Raw genomic sequence first — 15,040 nt, forward strand, 5'->3', positions numbered from 1 at the left:
CAGCTGTTGGCTTTGCCTTTATACGAGTCTTATGCTGTTTTGTGAAACGTCAGCAATAGTTTGATACAGAAGACTACGAAATGCAGCCACCATCTTTACACTCCGGTCTTGTGTTACTGGTTTTCTTTTGTCAATGAATATCCGATGGCATTTTTTTGTCATGAAAAAGCCACAATGAATTGTAGTCAATAAAAGAAAATAGCAAGTAACGCAAAATTGGAGTATATTCTTTGGCCTGAAATTAAATTTTATCTGAATCTTTTTTTATATAATTGAAAAAAAAAGTTTGTAGGGGATGTTTTTTACTTTCTACCAAAAGAGGGCCTCACAAAAATATGCTTAAGTGCTTCGGTGAATAAAAAGATTATAATGAAAACAGATCATAAATGAATGTAATTAAGTATATTTTTTTGTTACAAGGGTGATCAATATTTTAAAGACTTTTTTTTTAATTGTGTGTTGTTACATTGCATAGACCCGACACAGACAATGTGGTTGCATTATGCCTGCAAGTGGATTATACAATATATCATATGTTTGTTCATCAGGTGTTATTGGAACCAAGCTGGATATGACACCGCTTACTGGAGTAAACAGGAACACAAACCAACAGATAGAGCCATCACCTAGCAACCACAACCACCAGGGGAGTGAGTGCGTGGAGGAGGGCAACCAATCAGAGCTCAAGGATATCACCAATAATAATCTGTACAATACAGGGGAGTCTGCAATAACATTTATAGGTACATGTATGTCCTAGGGCATGTTTCACAAAGACAAACTAAGTCTGACTGAAATCATATATGAACTCCCAATTGCCTACGTTTGATAACTAAAGTTCGACGCATACTGCGCGATTCATTATGACCCGATTTTCAAAGAATTTGTAATAACATTTGATATGAACATTTCTATGTACATAAATTTAACGTTTTAGTTCCGGAGAGTGGTATGAACACTGAAATCAAAGTTCTAGTCTATTTAGAACCTTACTGTAGGAATAAAAGTAAGTTCATTTCCAAATTGTATTGATGTTATCATTGGCTGCGACGTGAAATCATTTGAACCAAAAGGCTTTCAGCAAAACAGAATCTTGATTTTGGTATTGCTAGCATTTTGCCAAACCTCCAAGTGACATAATTTTAATTCTTACATATTTCACATTTGATGCAAAATGCAACTTGTTCAAATATTGTGTCAAATAGGATCATCAGGCTTACATGAAATTCACCACTTGATATTGCTTTGTCCTCAGCACCACCTAGCAGCACCGAAAGCCCCGACATCAGAGACCTGATGGACACGCCCACCCACCGGCGGAGCAAGCTAGTGGAGAAGCTCTCTAGCATGGACTCCGAACTCTCCGAGGCCAGTACCCTGGTTAGCTTCAACTCCTCCGACACTCTGGGCAACGACAGCGATACCAGCTCCACCAGCGGCATCGACGTCCGGAGCAGGAGGTCGAGGATAGCCCACCATTCGATCAGGCCGGTTATGTCGGACACGGAGGTGGAGTTGAACGGGGTATGTAAGGAGGTTATAAGCTACTGAAATCTGATTGGCTCCGAACAAATTAGTCAATGAAAATCACTGATGATTTGCTTTATACAAATACTCCTCAGAAACAGCTAAAACAATAAAGAGATTAATTATGCTCCCCTCTCCAAAGGGAAAGGAATGGTACTAAAAATGATTACTGGAAGTCGTTAAGGGGGATCGAACTGTGTGTGGTCTACCATTGGCTGTGTGCATAAATAGCCAGTCTTAAAATGTTCCTTTCAGATAACTGAATTAGCCTCTAATTTCATTTGTATAGAGAAACTAAAATTTCTTTAGAGGAAAAATACCGTACTCGTTTATAGCTACTTGGTAACATAATTATTGCGGTATGAATATGAGTTGTAAATTACAGTGTGTTACCATTCTTTGGTTGATATTACAAGACTATGTTGCTGAGAATGATGCATTATGGGTTACGAACCTTGCCAGATATGAGTAGTTGAGAGCTTTAGGTGGCTCCTGGTTCATATTTGCTTTAAAGATTTCTTTACATTTGTGTATATTACATGCATGCAAACTATGCCTACTATAGGGAGATGAGACTTATTTGTCTGGAAAAGGCAATAGCAGTGGGCCTTATATGTGGACTTATGTCCCATGCTATTTGTTGCTTTATACTCACTCATTGTTTTTTAATCATCATTTTCAACAATATCACTGGTGTCTTGGCTCAGTTGGTTGAGCGTCCACCTCACAACCGGGAGGTTGGGAGTTCAAGCCCCGGCTGTGTCAGACAAAAAGACGTTAAAGGTGGGAGTTGCTGCTACCCTGTTTGGCGTTAAAATTATTCAAGGGGTAGAGCAACGTCGATCTGGCGCTGCTCAGTGGCTGCCAGACCCATGATCAATTGGACAAAATTAATTTTCTATTTTCTCTGATTTCTATTTCAAACAAACAATTATGGATTTTGTTGTTGTAATTACCATTATAATTATTATTATCATTATTATTGTTATTATCATGATTATTTTTCCTCAAATCTTCAGTCATCTATGACCCTGTCAAAACGCAATACACCCGCCCGTTGGTCCATGAAGAGTCGTAAGTCAGCCGGCTTCCGTTACCATGGCGGCGACATGATAGCGACCGACTCCGACACCTCAGAAGTGATACTAAGGAGATATGTCTTTGAAGCTTTTGTCGGTAAGAGTGATATTGTGTTATATATTTTTGCAGCTTTATGAAATTGTAAGCCAATATTTAATGCACAGTTATTTTTTCATGTCAAGATTTTACATCTGATTTTCATTTTAATTGAAACAATGTACTCAAAGGGCAGTGATAGAAAAGTAATCATTAAAAAAAATTATTACTGAATTATATATAAATGATACAAAACATGCTTCACATATGAAACCAATGACAAACATGATTTCTTTGATGATACTTTTTTTTTAATGAATTTTATTCTGTAACATTAATTTTTTTTAAAATAATAATAATAATAATAATAGTGATATTTTATTTAGCGCGCACACCGTCCAGAGACGCTCATGGCGCTAGGCCAGCAACAGTTCCTTTAGATAACAAATATTATATACACGTACATTACAAACAGCTACTTAGATATAATTAGAAATCTTGAGTCACTACAAGTATCATCCTGGAAATTCCCAGCTACATCCTTACTGAGATACAGTAAAATTCTGGTAGCCATTGAGGGGCAAATTTAATTCAATAATATTGAAAAAAGTCCCTTTTTTTCCCTTTATGCAGTGAAAGATCGGTCGCCATTGTGGGATCAGCCGTTATTCTGGGAGGATTCCTTCCTGGATGCCGTTGCTGCTGAGCGGGACGCTGTCGGGCTAGATCAGGGACCAGCTGAGATGATACACAGGTGAGCATTCCTGACCTAGCACCAGTGTCCTTTCACAAGCATTGTATTTCATTTATGTGTAATGTGTCTCTTTGAAAATATCAATAGGGGCAATTCCATAGGTTGGTGGACATGAGCTCAATGTGTCTTTGTACTGTATAGCCCATCTGAACCGTAAAGTGAGTAACCACTTTGTCTGCACCCCTAGTAAAAACCATGTGTTCTTTATTTTTTTAATTATATACAAATTTGTCTCCCTAATATACTTCTTTGAAATGGATATAATCAACTTTCATAAAAGCCTTGCATGAGGACACTTTTCACTTATGTCCACTTTTCATTTTATGCATGTCCAAATCAAGCAACATGAGTAACCGACACATTTCAAAGATTTGCCAGGAGCATAATGGAATTTCCCAAGTTTTGTTTTTATACAAAGGATAGTCAGACTGCATACTATGTTGTGATAAAGAGATGTTTAGTTCCTATCAATAAAAATGGAGTTACAGCTCCAAGTATGAGTCAAGGTGTCTCCAAATGTAACATGAGTAACCGTGGAATATCAATATGCTCTGTATCTGATGCACGTGAGGGAAGACTTGGTCAAATATTTGAGTTTGTTTAGAGATGATACATACATGTAGGGGGATGCAAGCATTCCTGACCTACATGTACATGTAGCACCAGTGTCTTTTCACAAGGCAGTGTCATGTGTATCCAATATGCTCTGTACCTGATGCACATGATGGAAAACTTGGGGTCATGTATTTGAGTTTCCTAAAATGAGATACTCGGGTAAGAAACAATCATACCTGACCTAGCGCCAGTGTCCTTTCACAAGGCAGTGTCATGTGTATCCAATATGCTCTGTACCTGATGCACATGATGGAAAACTTGGGGTCATGTATTTGAGTTTCCTAAAATAAGATACTCGGGTAAGAAACAATCATACCTGACCTAGCGCCAGTGTCCTTTCACAAGGCAGTGTCATGTGTATTCAATATGCTCTGTACCTGATGCACATGATGGAAAACTTGGGGTCATGTATTTGAGTTTCCTAAAATAAGATACTTGGGTAAGAAACAATCATACCTGACCTAGCGCCAGTGTCCTTTCACAAGGCAGTGTCATGTGTATCCAATATGCTCTATACCTGATGCACATGATGGAAAACTTGGGGTCATGTATTTGAGTTTCCTAAAATAAGATACTCGGGTAAGAAACAATCATACCTGACCTAGCGCCAGTGTCCTTTCACAAGGCAGTGTCATGTGTATCCAATATGCTCTATACCTGATGCACATGATGGAAAACTTGGGGTCATGTATTTGAGTTTCCTAAAATAAGATACTCGGGTAAGAAACAATCATACCTGACCTAGCGCCAGTGTCCTTTCACAACGCATTGTATTCCATTTATTTGTATCCGTATGAAAATAATCAATATGCTCTGTAACTGATGGACATGAGGGAAGGCTTAAGGCGACCGCACACCTTACGATTGGTCTGCGACCCGATTTTGGAATAAAACGTAGTAGAATTTGATGCTAATATTGAGACATGGAATATCTTACTGTGTAATGTTCTCAATCATCATCCGAATACCTATGTTCAAATCTGTGAATATGCTTTCATCCTTCTTTAGAATAAAAGTGAATTTAATATCTAGTCGTAATGACGTCATAGCAGTAGTACGATTGGCTACGATTTGAAACTAATATGGCCTTTACACCAAAATAAAGGCTTGCACCCTTTCAAAATGGTTATAAGAGTTATCTTTCAATTAACTTTAACCTCAAATAAAATGATATGTTCCATAAACATTTTCAGAAAATGAGCAAAATACGATTTGTTCCAAAATCGGATCGCGAACAGTCGTAAGGTGTGCGGTGGCCTTTAGTTACATGTTTAAGTTTCTTGAGATTGGACACACAGGTGCAAGGCAAACATCTCTGGTGTAGCACTAGTCTCCTTAGTCAAAGTATTGCATCAAATGGATGCTTATTAATCGCTAGAGGGTATTCATTTGTCTCGCAATCTACTATGGTCAACAAGGAAATGTGTGATCACTCTCGCAAAAAGTGTTCACTAGCTTTCTAGGAAATTCGTGATCACTCTCGCAAAAAGTGCTCACTAGCTTACAAGTTCACGAGCTTTCGAGTGCCGCTGCAACTCTTTATCAAGTCACTTGTCTCGCTCGTGAACTTGTAAGCTAGTGAGCACTTTTTGCGAGAGTGATCACGAATTACCTAGAAAGCTAGTGAACACTTTTTGCGAGAGTGATCACTAATTTCCTTGTTGACCATAGTAGATTGCGAGACAAATAAATACCCTCTAGCGATTATTTCAGTCCGCAATAATGAACCTATTTAGGATTCTTATTATATGGGTACAGAAATATTGTCTTGTACATGTGCGGTCATATTCCTTGTTCTTCTGAGTGTTATAATGTTATGTTATTTCAACATGCTCCTTTAATTGAAAGAAAGTTAAATTGCTATAACTTTCTTCTTTTAAGGGGGGAGGTATGTCATGTACATGTGCGATTTCTGTCAGCGCATGAGGGCGCTTTTGCGTAATAAAAGAAGTCTCAAGGTAATTTTATGAATTATTGTTTCTATTGCTGTTTTTTCTGTTTTATATTGTTGATGGAGTTGTTGCGATAGTCATATCAGGAAGGGTATTTTCTTAAGCTTCCCCCCCCCCCCCTGATATGACAATATGAACAAGGAAATTCAGCACGTTTTAACCATCATCATGTGTGCACAATCTGTGCATCAGGTTTAGCAGCACAGCCATCCGAACCCGGTTTCCAAAAGAATACACTGATGGCTCATATTAACTTACATGTACATTGTACTTAAAGGGCTGAAAGTATGTATAGCTTAATAAATAGAGTAGAATTCACGGAGCAAAATGCCGAAAATTTTATCAAAATCGGATAACAAATAACAAAGTTATTGAATTTTTAAGTTTAGCAATATTTTGTGAAAACAGTCCTCATGAATATTCATTAGGTGGGCTGATGATGTCACATCTCCACTTGTTCTTTTGTATTTTATTATATGAAATTAGATTTATTCAAATTTCTTCCTCCAAGAACTAGAAAAATTGGATTGACAACTGATTTAGTGCATTAGATATTTATTGCTGCAACTTATTTCATTATAAGGGAGACATATCATTCACACAAGTATGAAATAATGAAAAAATTATGATTTTATGTAATAACATAAGAAAACGGAAAGTGGAGATGTGACATCATCAGCCCACCTAATGATTATTCATGACTGTTTTCACAAAATATTGCTAAACTTTAAACTTCAATAACTTTATTGTTTGTTATCCGATTTTGATGAAATTTTCGGCATTTTGCTCAGTGAATTCTACTCTATGTATTAAGATATAAATATTTTCAGCCCGGACCATCCCTTTAATACTCACTAATCAATAGAAATATTTTGCCCATGTGTAAATTGTGTATCTTTCTAATGGTGCAGTATGTATTTTTTTATTTTGCCAATGTCTTTTTTTTTCAGGTATGTGTCACTAAGCCCAGAGGAAAGAAAGCGATTAGAAGAAGATGAGGATAAACTCTTATCTGGTATGTAATCATTTTTTAATATCCTATTCAGTAAGCATTATGCATAAATCTAATTGAGCCTTTTACTATTTTTTTTTCCAGTCATCTTTGAAATGACTCCCATTCTTCATAGATCCTCATTTGAGTGAAATAACAAGATGTAGGTACATTACAACAACTTTGCTGAGTTGGGGTCTGTATCACAAAGATTAGCAATCAATTGCCAAATCGACTGACCAATCAAAATCAGATGTTGTTTGAAGGTTTGCATGGTGGCATGTACAATCGCTGATGTGGTTTACGGTACACCATGTGGAGTGTTATAGAAACAGTGGATAGAAGAAGAGAAGAAATGGATAGGCGAGAAAGTGGAGATTTGAGAGTAGAGTATTCTTTCTTGAAAGAAGTCCTGAAAAGGACTGTAAACCAGGAAAGATTGATGAGTTGATGAGTCTCCTGAAGACGGACAGTCAAGCTGTCCGAAACGTCGAGTCTCTCTACTACTCATCATCTCTACTCGCCGACTCAAGCCAGCATCTCCTCATTACAATGTAGCTCTACTACTCAAGCTGTTCTCAACTCATCAATCTTTCCTGGTTTACAGTCCTTTTCAGGACTACTTTCAAGAAAGAATACTCTACTCTCAAATCTCCACTTTCTCGCCTATCCATTTCTTCTCTTCTTCTATCCACTGTTTCTATAACACTCCACATGGTGTACCGTAAACCACATCAGCGATTCAATCAAAATCAGTGTTTCATGTGCATTTGGTTCAATGCCGACTAGGAACCAATCAGAAGTGTTCTTTCATATTTGCTATTTATCGCTAAGCTTTGTGTTACGGGCCCTTGAATGCATTCTGTACCTGGTGGGTGTTTCATAAAGCTGTTCGTAAGTTAAGAGCGACTTAAAGAACGACTGGTGATCCTTTCTTGTGGTAAATGGTATATTCATTGGCAATGGTTAAGCGGGTAAGAAAGGTTCACCAGTCGTTCTTAAAGTCGCTCTTAACTTACGAACAGCTTTATGAAACGGCCCCCTGGAATAAATAGAGCATCCCACCCCGTTGCAGTGGCACTGTCAGAATCCCAGCTGAGAAAGTGTTTACCACAAACAAACATTAGTTTAAAGTGATTGGTTAACATTGTTTGACTTTAAAAAAATCTGAGCTAGAAGGTCACACTTGTCACCTGTGTCTGTGATATGTTACAAAAATGAAGCCCGGAAAAAATGGCGTTCAAAAATAGTTATTTAGTGCTTCAAAAATTGAAATATAAAGTGACTGAAAACACCATCTTAATTTCATCCCATGCACTTATGTGTACTATTTAGGCGTCTATAAGACGCCTATTTACAAAATCGGGGTTTGCCTTGTAGTTTTAGCTTTTTATTCTCAACAATGGTTGTTTTCAGGGTTTATTAGTTCTAATACATGCACTTGTACACATGTTTCATCTTGGTTTGAGAATTTTTTAAATCGGCTGCTCACAAAGTTAAACAATACCTTTAAGTGAACTCAATCAGAGAAATTAATTGACAAAAATATGAGCATAATGTAGTCCTATACATTGTTTAATGTGTGCAGTATATTTCAGTCACTTTCTTAGCATTTTAGTTTTCCAAACTCTCACAGCACAGGCTATTCTATTATCAACATGTACCAGTCACTTTGAGACAAAAGCTTTTATAATTTAGTCCCAAGTCCAGAACTAAAGTATGTCATTCAATGTATTAATTTATTTGAATAATTTTCATCTTCGTCATATCTATTCATCTTCATCTGTTTCTTTCCCCGCAGACATGCTTTACAACATGACTGCATACATGATCGAGATGGAGGTGCCCAAGATAGAGGTCAAACGACGAGTCAGACGTCTGCTTGGAAGGTCACACGTTGGCCTACTTTACAGCCAAGATGTCAACGACCTTTTGGACCAAGTAAATAACTTGGTAAGTCCCTCAGTGCCTAGTATTGCCGACTGTTGTGATCTACCCAAATTTTGTTTTGAGTTCTACAATTATTTATAAACCACTTTTTGATTATTTTTTTAGAAAGTGAGTTCAAGTAATACATACTTACACTGGCGTAGATTCAAGCAGTTAACGACTAGTTCAGGGGTGCGGAGATGGGGGAGGGGACGGGCATTATCTGTTGTGCAGACCTGCCAACCATTACGTTTTTGCAACCAAAATACGGCAGTACTTTTGTAAAAAAAAAAAATCATCTCTATATGTCTCTATTTTATAAAACTTACAAAAATATGGTTAATAGATAAATGTAATTTCTGGTAACTTTTTTTTTTTTCAATCACATTGTTAAAACCAGGGTGAGATATACACATGTTAAAATTTTTTTTTTCCATCTGCATGAGCAGTGCGCATTGTAGCTTGCATGCAGCTTGAGCGCCGCGATGAGCGAGTGCGCCACACATTTTATTATGAAATACACTTTTTTTGGGAAAAATACACTTTTTTAAATCACAGAATACACTTTTTCATTCCCAGAGGTTGGCAGGTCTGGGCGGGGGGGGGGGGGGGGGGGACGGGCATTATCTGTTGTGTCATTTCATTTATATTAATCAAATTCTACTCCTAACATTCAAATCTCTTCATGGACATGCTCCAAAATATCTCTCTGAATTAATCCAGGCACTTTTTGGTGATAGGTCCTTTTCAAGCTCTGCCCCATGTCTTTGGAATACTCTTCCAGCTTCCCTTTGTTGTACCCCAAATATCACATCGTTTAGATCAAATTTAAAGATGTATCTCATGAAGAAAGCATATTCAACGTAGCCCCATTTACAGTGTCTTTGATAATTTCTAATTTTCTTTTGCTTGTATATTTCTTGTGTTCTACATTGTAAACTGCTTTGATACGGATTTCATGAAAAGCGCTATATACATGTAAGACTTAGTTATTATTATTTCTCCACTTGAATGGTTTGATGTCGTGTATCTCTGTCTATAAATTCCTCAGTAATAAGGAAAATATATAGCATGCTGTCAGTAGACAATGTCATTTGTGGAAGATGTTTGCCCATTATAAGAAGGGTAAAAAAACAGAGTTTCGTGTAAACTTTTGTAAATGCCACTCAAGATTCGTGTTTTTTGTTAGACATTTCAATGCAGCTGCAGTTTTTAGGAGGAATCTAGCAATAACAATAAGAAAGTTCATAAAAGCATTTGAATGTGGAGAATGATAGAGCCATGGAGATTTTGCCATCGACACTGCTACATCTATGTAGGATGTCACTATAAACAACTCTCCCTTATGATGGCAAAAAAATATCTTTTTGTTGATTGAAATGATTGTACAAACTCTCTGTACATGATGCTCTTTGTGAAATCTGTATCACATGTCGTCCCATAAATAAAGAGACGAAAAACCCACCAGGAGCAAATAGTCAGTGAAATTCACTTATTGATTTGTTTTAGAGACAATTAAAGGGATCGTTTAACTTTGTGAGCAGCTGATTCAAAAAATTCTCAAATTGAGTTGAAACGTGCGTATGAGTGCCTGTATTTGTCCTCAAAAACCCTGAAATAGACAACAATATAGGATGAAAAACTCTAATTTAGATACAAGTAGCAGTTTATTAGCCTGATTTTGAGAACCGTCTAGTAGACGGGTTCAGCTTATGACCAGTTTTCTCCAATTCAAAAAGTCTGTTGGCTATTTTGACTGCCTTCTGTTGTGTGTATCTCCTATACACACACTATTAGCTGCACTGTACATTCAGTGTATACCTTGTACACACTGTATGTAGGTCATGCTGTGTTCATCTAGAATTAATGTGTTGTGGTGCACAGATTCCCTGTATACACATATAGTCATTGAAACCAACTCCCAATTATTTCAAACTTTGGTTTGCATCTCCAAGGTTTTAAAATTGATCCTGTAAATATGATACTTTGAAACTTTTGGGATGGTATTTTTACACTAAAAGCCTAATGTTTAGCCCATTTTCAGGAACCAAAAGGAGAATTTTTTAAATCAGAGCAAAGTGAAATGATCACTTTAAGTGAAATATGTCCAGAAGAAATGGGGATTTTTTTTTTTTACAAATGCTATGATTATTTGTTTTATTTCTTTAGTATGGTAAAGACATTGACCTGAAAATACATGTAGCTGTGAATCATTATTTTTTTTATGCAGTATGGGAATGACATTGACTGAAACCAGCTGTGACTCATTTTTTTATGCAGTATGGTAATGACATTGACCTGAAACCAGCTTTGATCATTTGTTTTATTTCATTTATTTTTGCAGTATGGTAATGACATTGACCTGAAACCAGCTGTGAATCATTTTTTTATGCAGTATGGTAATGACATTGACTGAAACCAGCTTTGATTATTTGTTTTATTTCATTTATGTTTTCAGTATGGTATTGACATTGAATGAAACCAACTTTGATTATTTGTTTTATTTCATTTATTTTTGCAGTATGGTAATGACATTGACCTGAAACCAGCTGTGAATCATTTTTTATGCAGTATGGTAATGACATTGACCTGAAACCAGCGTTGATTATTTGTTTTATTTCATTTATTTTTGCAGTATGGTAATGACATTGACCTGAAACCAGCTTTGATTATTTGTTTTATTTCATTTATTTTTTGCAGTATGGTAATGACATTGACCTGAAACCAGCAGGGAGCCGTCAGATGAGGAAACACAGCTTCGTAGTCCATGCTGGATCTGATAATAAAGGAGACGTGCTCTTCATGGAGGTAACGATACACTTATCCCAGTCGTAAAAAGAGTTATGATCAGAATCTCTGTAGCTTAATCGTAACTACATGTACATGTAGGCCTCGGCTGGCTATTTTGGTGAAATTGATCGATTTTTACTCATATAGAGTTTTTAAGAAGTTAAGATAGTGATGAATCTTTGCTAAAAACAACATTTGCTTTGAATCTTTACATAAAATTGTGTTCTTGAGCAAATTTGTGGGTCTGAAATGCACACAAAATATAACGTTGTATAACTTTGGAATTGTACATCCGAGTGCGGTGACTTTGATCTCAAAAAGTCGTTTGAGATTTTGAAACAATACTGGATAAAAACCTTGAGGTTCAAGCTTTTCATTATATGGATTGACAAATTATGGTGGGGGCTAAATAGCCTCCCCCCTACAGTACATGAACATGTACATGTATATACAGTATTCTTAAAACACTTTCATGGTATCAATTAGACTTGTTAACAGTTGTTTTCTACTAAATATATTTTCCCAGGTGTGCGATGACTGTGTAATAATCCGATCAGGTAATGGTGCTGTGTGCGATAGATGCTGGTACGAGAGGCTAATCAACATGACCTACTGCCCTAAAACCAAAGTATTGTGTCTATGGAGGAAGGTTACAAGTACCACCAAGCTGGATAAATTCTATACGAAAAAGGTCAGTATCCCATTGTACATTTACCCTTGACAAATTTTTTAATCAACATTGGGTAAAGATGAAATAAGCATTATTGTTGGGTAAAATATTGCAAATGATGTGTAAGTTTTACCCAATGTTATGTGGAAATTTAACCACATAAAATGTTTTCCACCTAATATTTACCCCCCCCCCCCAACAAAAGAAGAGAATTTTTAAAAAAGACATGCATTTTCTCTTTTACCCAACATTTGTTCAGGATTTAATACTCAAACTTTTTTCAAGTAATCAAGTAATGATAATCAGACAAGCTTTCCGGTAAATGTAAATCTTACTACATTTATTGTTATTATTATCATTACTATCATTGTTATCATGATTATTATCATCATCATGATCATCATCAGCGTCATCATCATCATCAGCGTCATCATCACCATCATCATCATCATCATCGCATCATCACCACCATAAAGAATGATGTATAAAAAAAGGGAAAACCCCAAACTCCTGCGAAACCTCAAAAAGAATTTTGCTGAATGTGTCCCGCATAATTCTATTCACATTTTGGAATGCTCTCAAAATCATAAGCCCTTTTGTCATAGGATTTATTTTAGTATAACTCTTGTGAAGCACACCAACTATGAGCATTATGGTGCAGTCATATTTCCCTAGGGTGAGTCGAAAACAGCCGTTTAAATTTTTTTTTGTACCAGCTACATACATGTATAGGTGGTTTGAATAAAAATGAATAAAAACGGCTGTTGTCGACTAGCCGTACGGTCGCCGTAGAAAGATTTGTTTGTGTAGATTTGTCATACATGTAGGTGCAATCAATCACCTCAAAACGTTTGCTTCCCGATTCCTTTATGTAACTTGAGCGCAAATTATTTTCTCTTTTGATTGCAGTGTCGAGAGCTTTACTTCTGCATCAAAGAGAGCATGGAGAAAGCAGCTTCAAGGCAGAAGAATGGTATGACTGCAGGTGAGCTATTTACTTCTGTACTTAGAAATAAATGTGTGTTGTAGTTATGGAGCGTCGTGGCCCAGTGGATTAGTCTCCGGACTTTGAAACAGAGGGTCGTGGGTTCAAATCCCAGCCATGGCGTAATTTCCTTCAGCAAGGAATTCATCCACAGTGTGCTGCACTCAACCCAGGTGAGGTGAATGGGTACCGGCAGGAAGTAATTCCTCAAAAAGCTGTGTGCACCAAATAGGAAGCCTAGCTTAGCCGGGTAATAATAATAGCAGGGCCCACTGGGAGAACAGTTTTCGGAACTGAATATACCGTTATTATTATTATTATTATGATTTGAACAATGTTCATACAGAATCCAATAAAATGACTACCCAAGTATATGTGCAAAAGCATTCTGGAAGATATTGTGAAATTGCTGGGAAATATTAAGCAAAAAGCATCTAGGCATTCCATTTTCTTAGCAATAATGATAATACATTCATCTGGTTCCTTGGTTTTTGCAATTCGCATAGTCCATAATGCAGAGTCTGAACTAGTGAGACTAGATTCACTACTGTGGCTGGCTTGCCAAGGCACAGACAGTTTGGCATCTAGTCTTCAATCTAGACATCATATAATTAGTTAGTGTCAAATATGAGTCTGTGCTTGCAGACTAGCCCCACATGTGCTTAGCTGTGCTGGTGATCTAAAGGCCACCGCACACCTTACGACCCGACTGGTCTGCGACTGGCTTGCGACTGAGTGAGGGGAGATGAATCGCAAGGGAGTCATAAGCCTTGACACCGCACACCTTGCGATCCGACTACCATGCTGTCTGCGACTCACGCATGCGCTTTTTGCCATAGCAACTGAGAAAATGCGCTTACTACTGCGTATGCGCGTTGTTTATCATATACGCGTCGTGCAACTCTGTTGTCTGATTGGCTGGAACTTGGATTGAGCTTGCGATCCAGTCATAAGGATTCGACATGTCAAATCCTTACGATTTTCCTTGCGACTTGTCTCTGACCGGTCTGCGACTCTTAAGCTGACAAGAGCTGTGACGTCACACCTCCCCTCACTCAGTCGCAAGCCAGTCGCAGACCAGTCGGGTCGTAAGGTGTGTGGTGGCCTTAAAGTGTGGTCTTTTTTAAGCTTACATGTACCTATATTGTCATTTTAAGAATCATCTATCGCCTTGTTTCTTTTTAGAACCTGAGCTAGGTGGCGAGTTTCCGATCCAAGACGTGAAAACAGGAGAAGGTGGTCTGCTCCAAGTCACAATGGAAGGGGTCGGACTTAAGTTCCCTCAGTCAAAGGTGAGTACAGCATTGCCTAAGGTATCCGGGTTAGAACTGCAGCAACGGGCATCTTGAATGCACAAATGAGGAGATGTATTAATGAATGAATCATCAGTCATGTTTTTTTTTGCATGTTTCGTTTCCCTGATTGTCAAATAAGTTCTCCTGAAACTATCATAAGAATGCAAAATGGAAATGAACTCTTCTATTGATGACTATATTTTTGGATTGATTTTGTTTATTGCATATTTATTTTCCTGAACTCTAGGCAAGGTTTCACAAAACTATCAGAAGAATGAGGAACTGAAGTTAATTTCTATATTGATGAATATACTTTCATATATATTTTATACTTTTCTTTTTTGGGAACGCCAAGGAAGCTTTCTGCAAAATTATAAGAATGGAAAACAAAAGTATACTTTTATATAGATGGTTTT

The 15,040-nt window shown here is 37.2% G+C and overlaps 1 protein-coding gene across 1 annotated transcript in view; it reads left to right on the forward strand.

The window, feature by feature from the left end:
* Positions 1–14,678, forward strand: part of LOC129267735 (MAP kinase-activating death domain protein-like) — a 49,091-nt gene extending 34,413 nt beyond the window's left edge. Inside the window, exons 14-23 of the mRNA XM_064105071.1 lie at positions 549–743; positions 1,256–1,524; positions 2,547–2,703; positions 3,277–3,397; positions 6,915–6,979; positions 8,757–8,908; positions 11,585–11,692; positions 12,201–12,365; positions 13,254–13,329; positions 14,515–14,678. Of these exons, the coding sequence (XP_063961141.1) occupies positions 549–743; positions 1,256–1,524; positions 2,547–2,703; positions 3,277–3,397; positions 6,915–6,979; positions 8,757–8,908; positions 11,585–11,692; positions 12,201–12,365; positions 13,254–13,329; positions 14,515–14,678 (1,472 nt within the window). The remainder of the gene's footprint in view (positions 1–548; positions 744–1,255; positions 1,525–2,546; positions 2,704–3,276; positions 3,398–6,914; positions 6,980–8,756; positions 8,909–11,584; positions 11,693–12,200; positions 12,366–13,253; positions 13,330–14,514) is intronic.
* Positions 14,679–15,040: the final 362 nt, after the last annotated feature.

Source organism: Lytechinus pictus, chromosome 9 (genome assembly GCF_037042905.1).
Source record: "Lytechinus pictus isolate F3 Inbred chromosome 9, Lp3.0, whole genome shotgun sequence".
Lineage (NCBI taxonomy): Eukaryota > Metazoa > Echinodermata > Echinoidea > Temnopleuroida > Toxopneustidae > Lytechinus > Lytechinus pictus.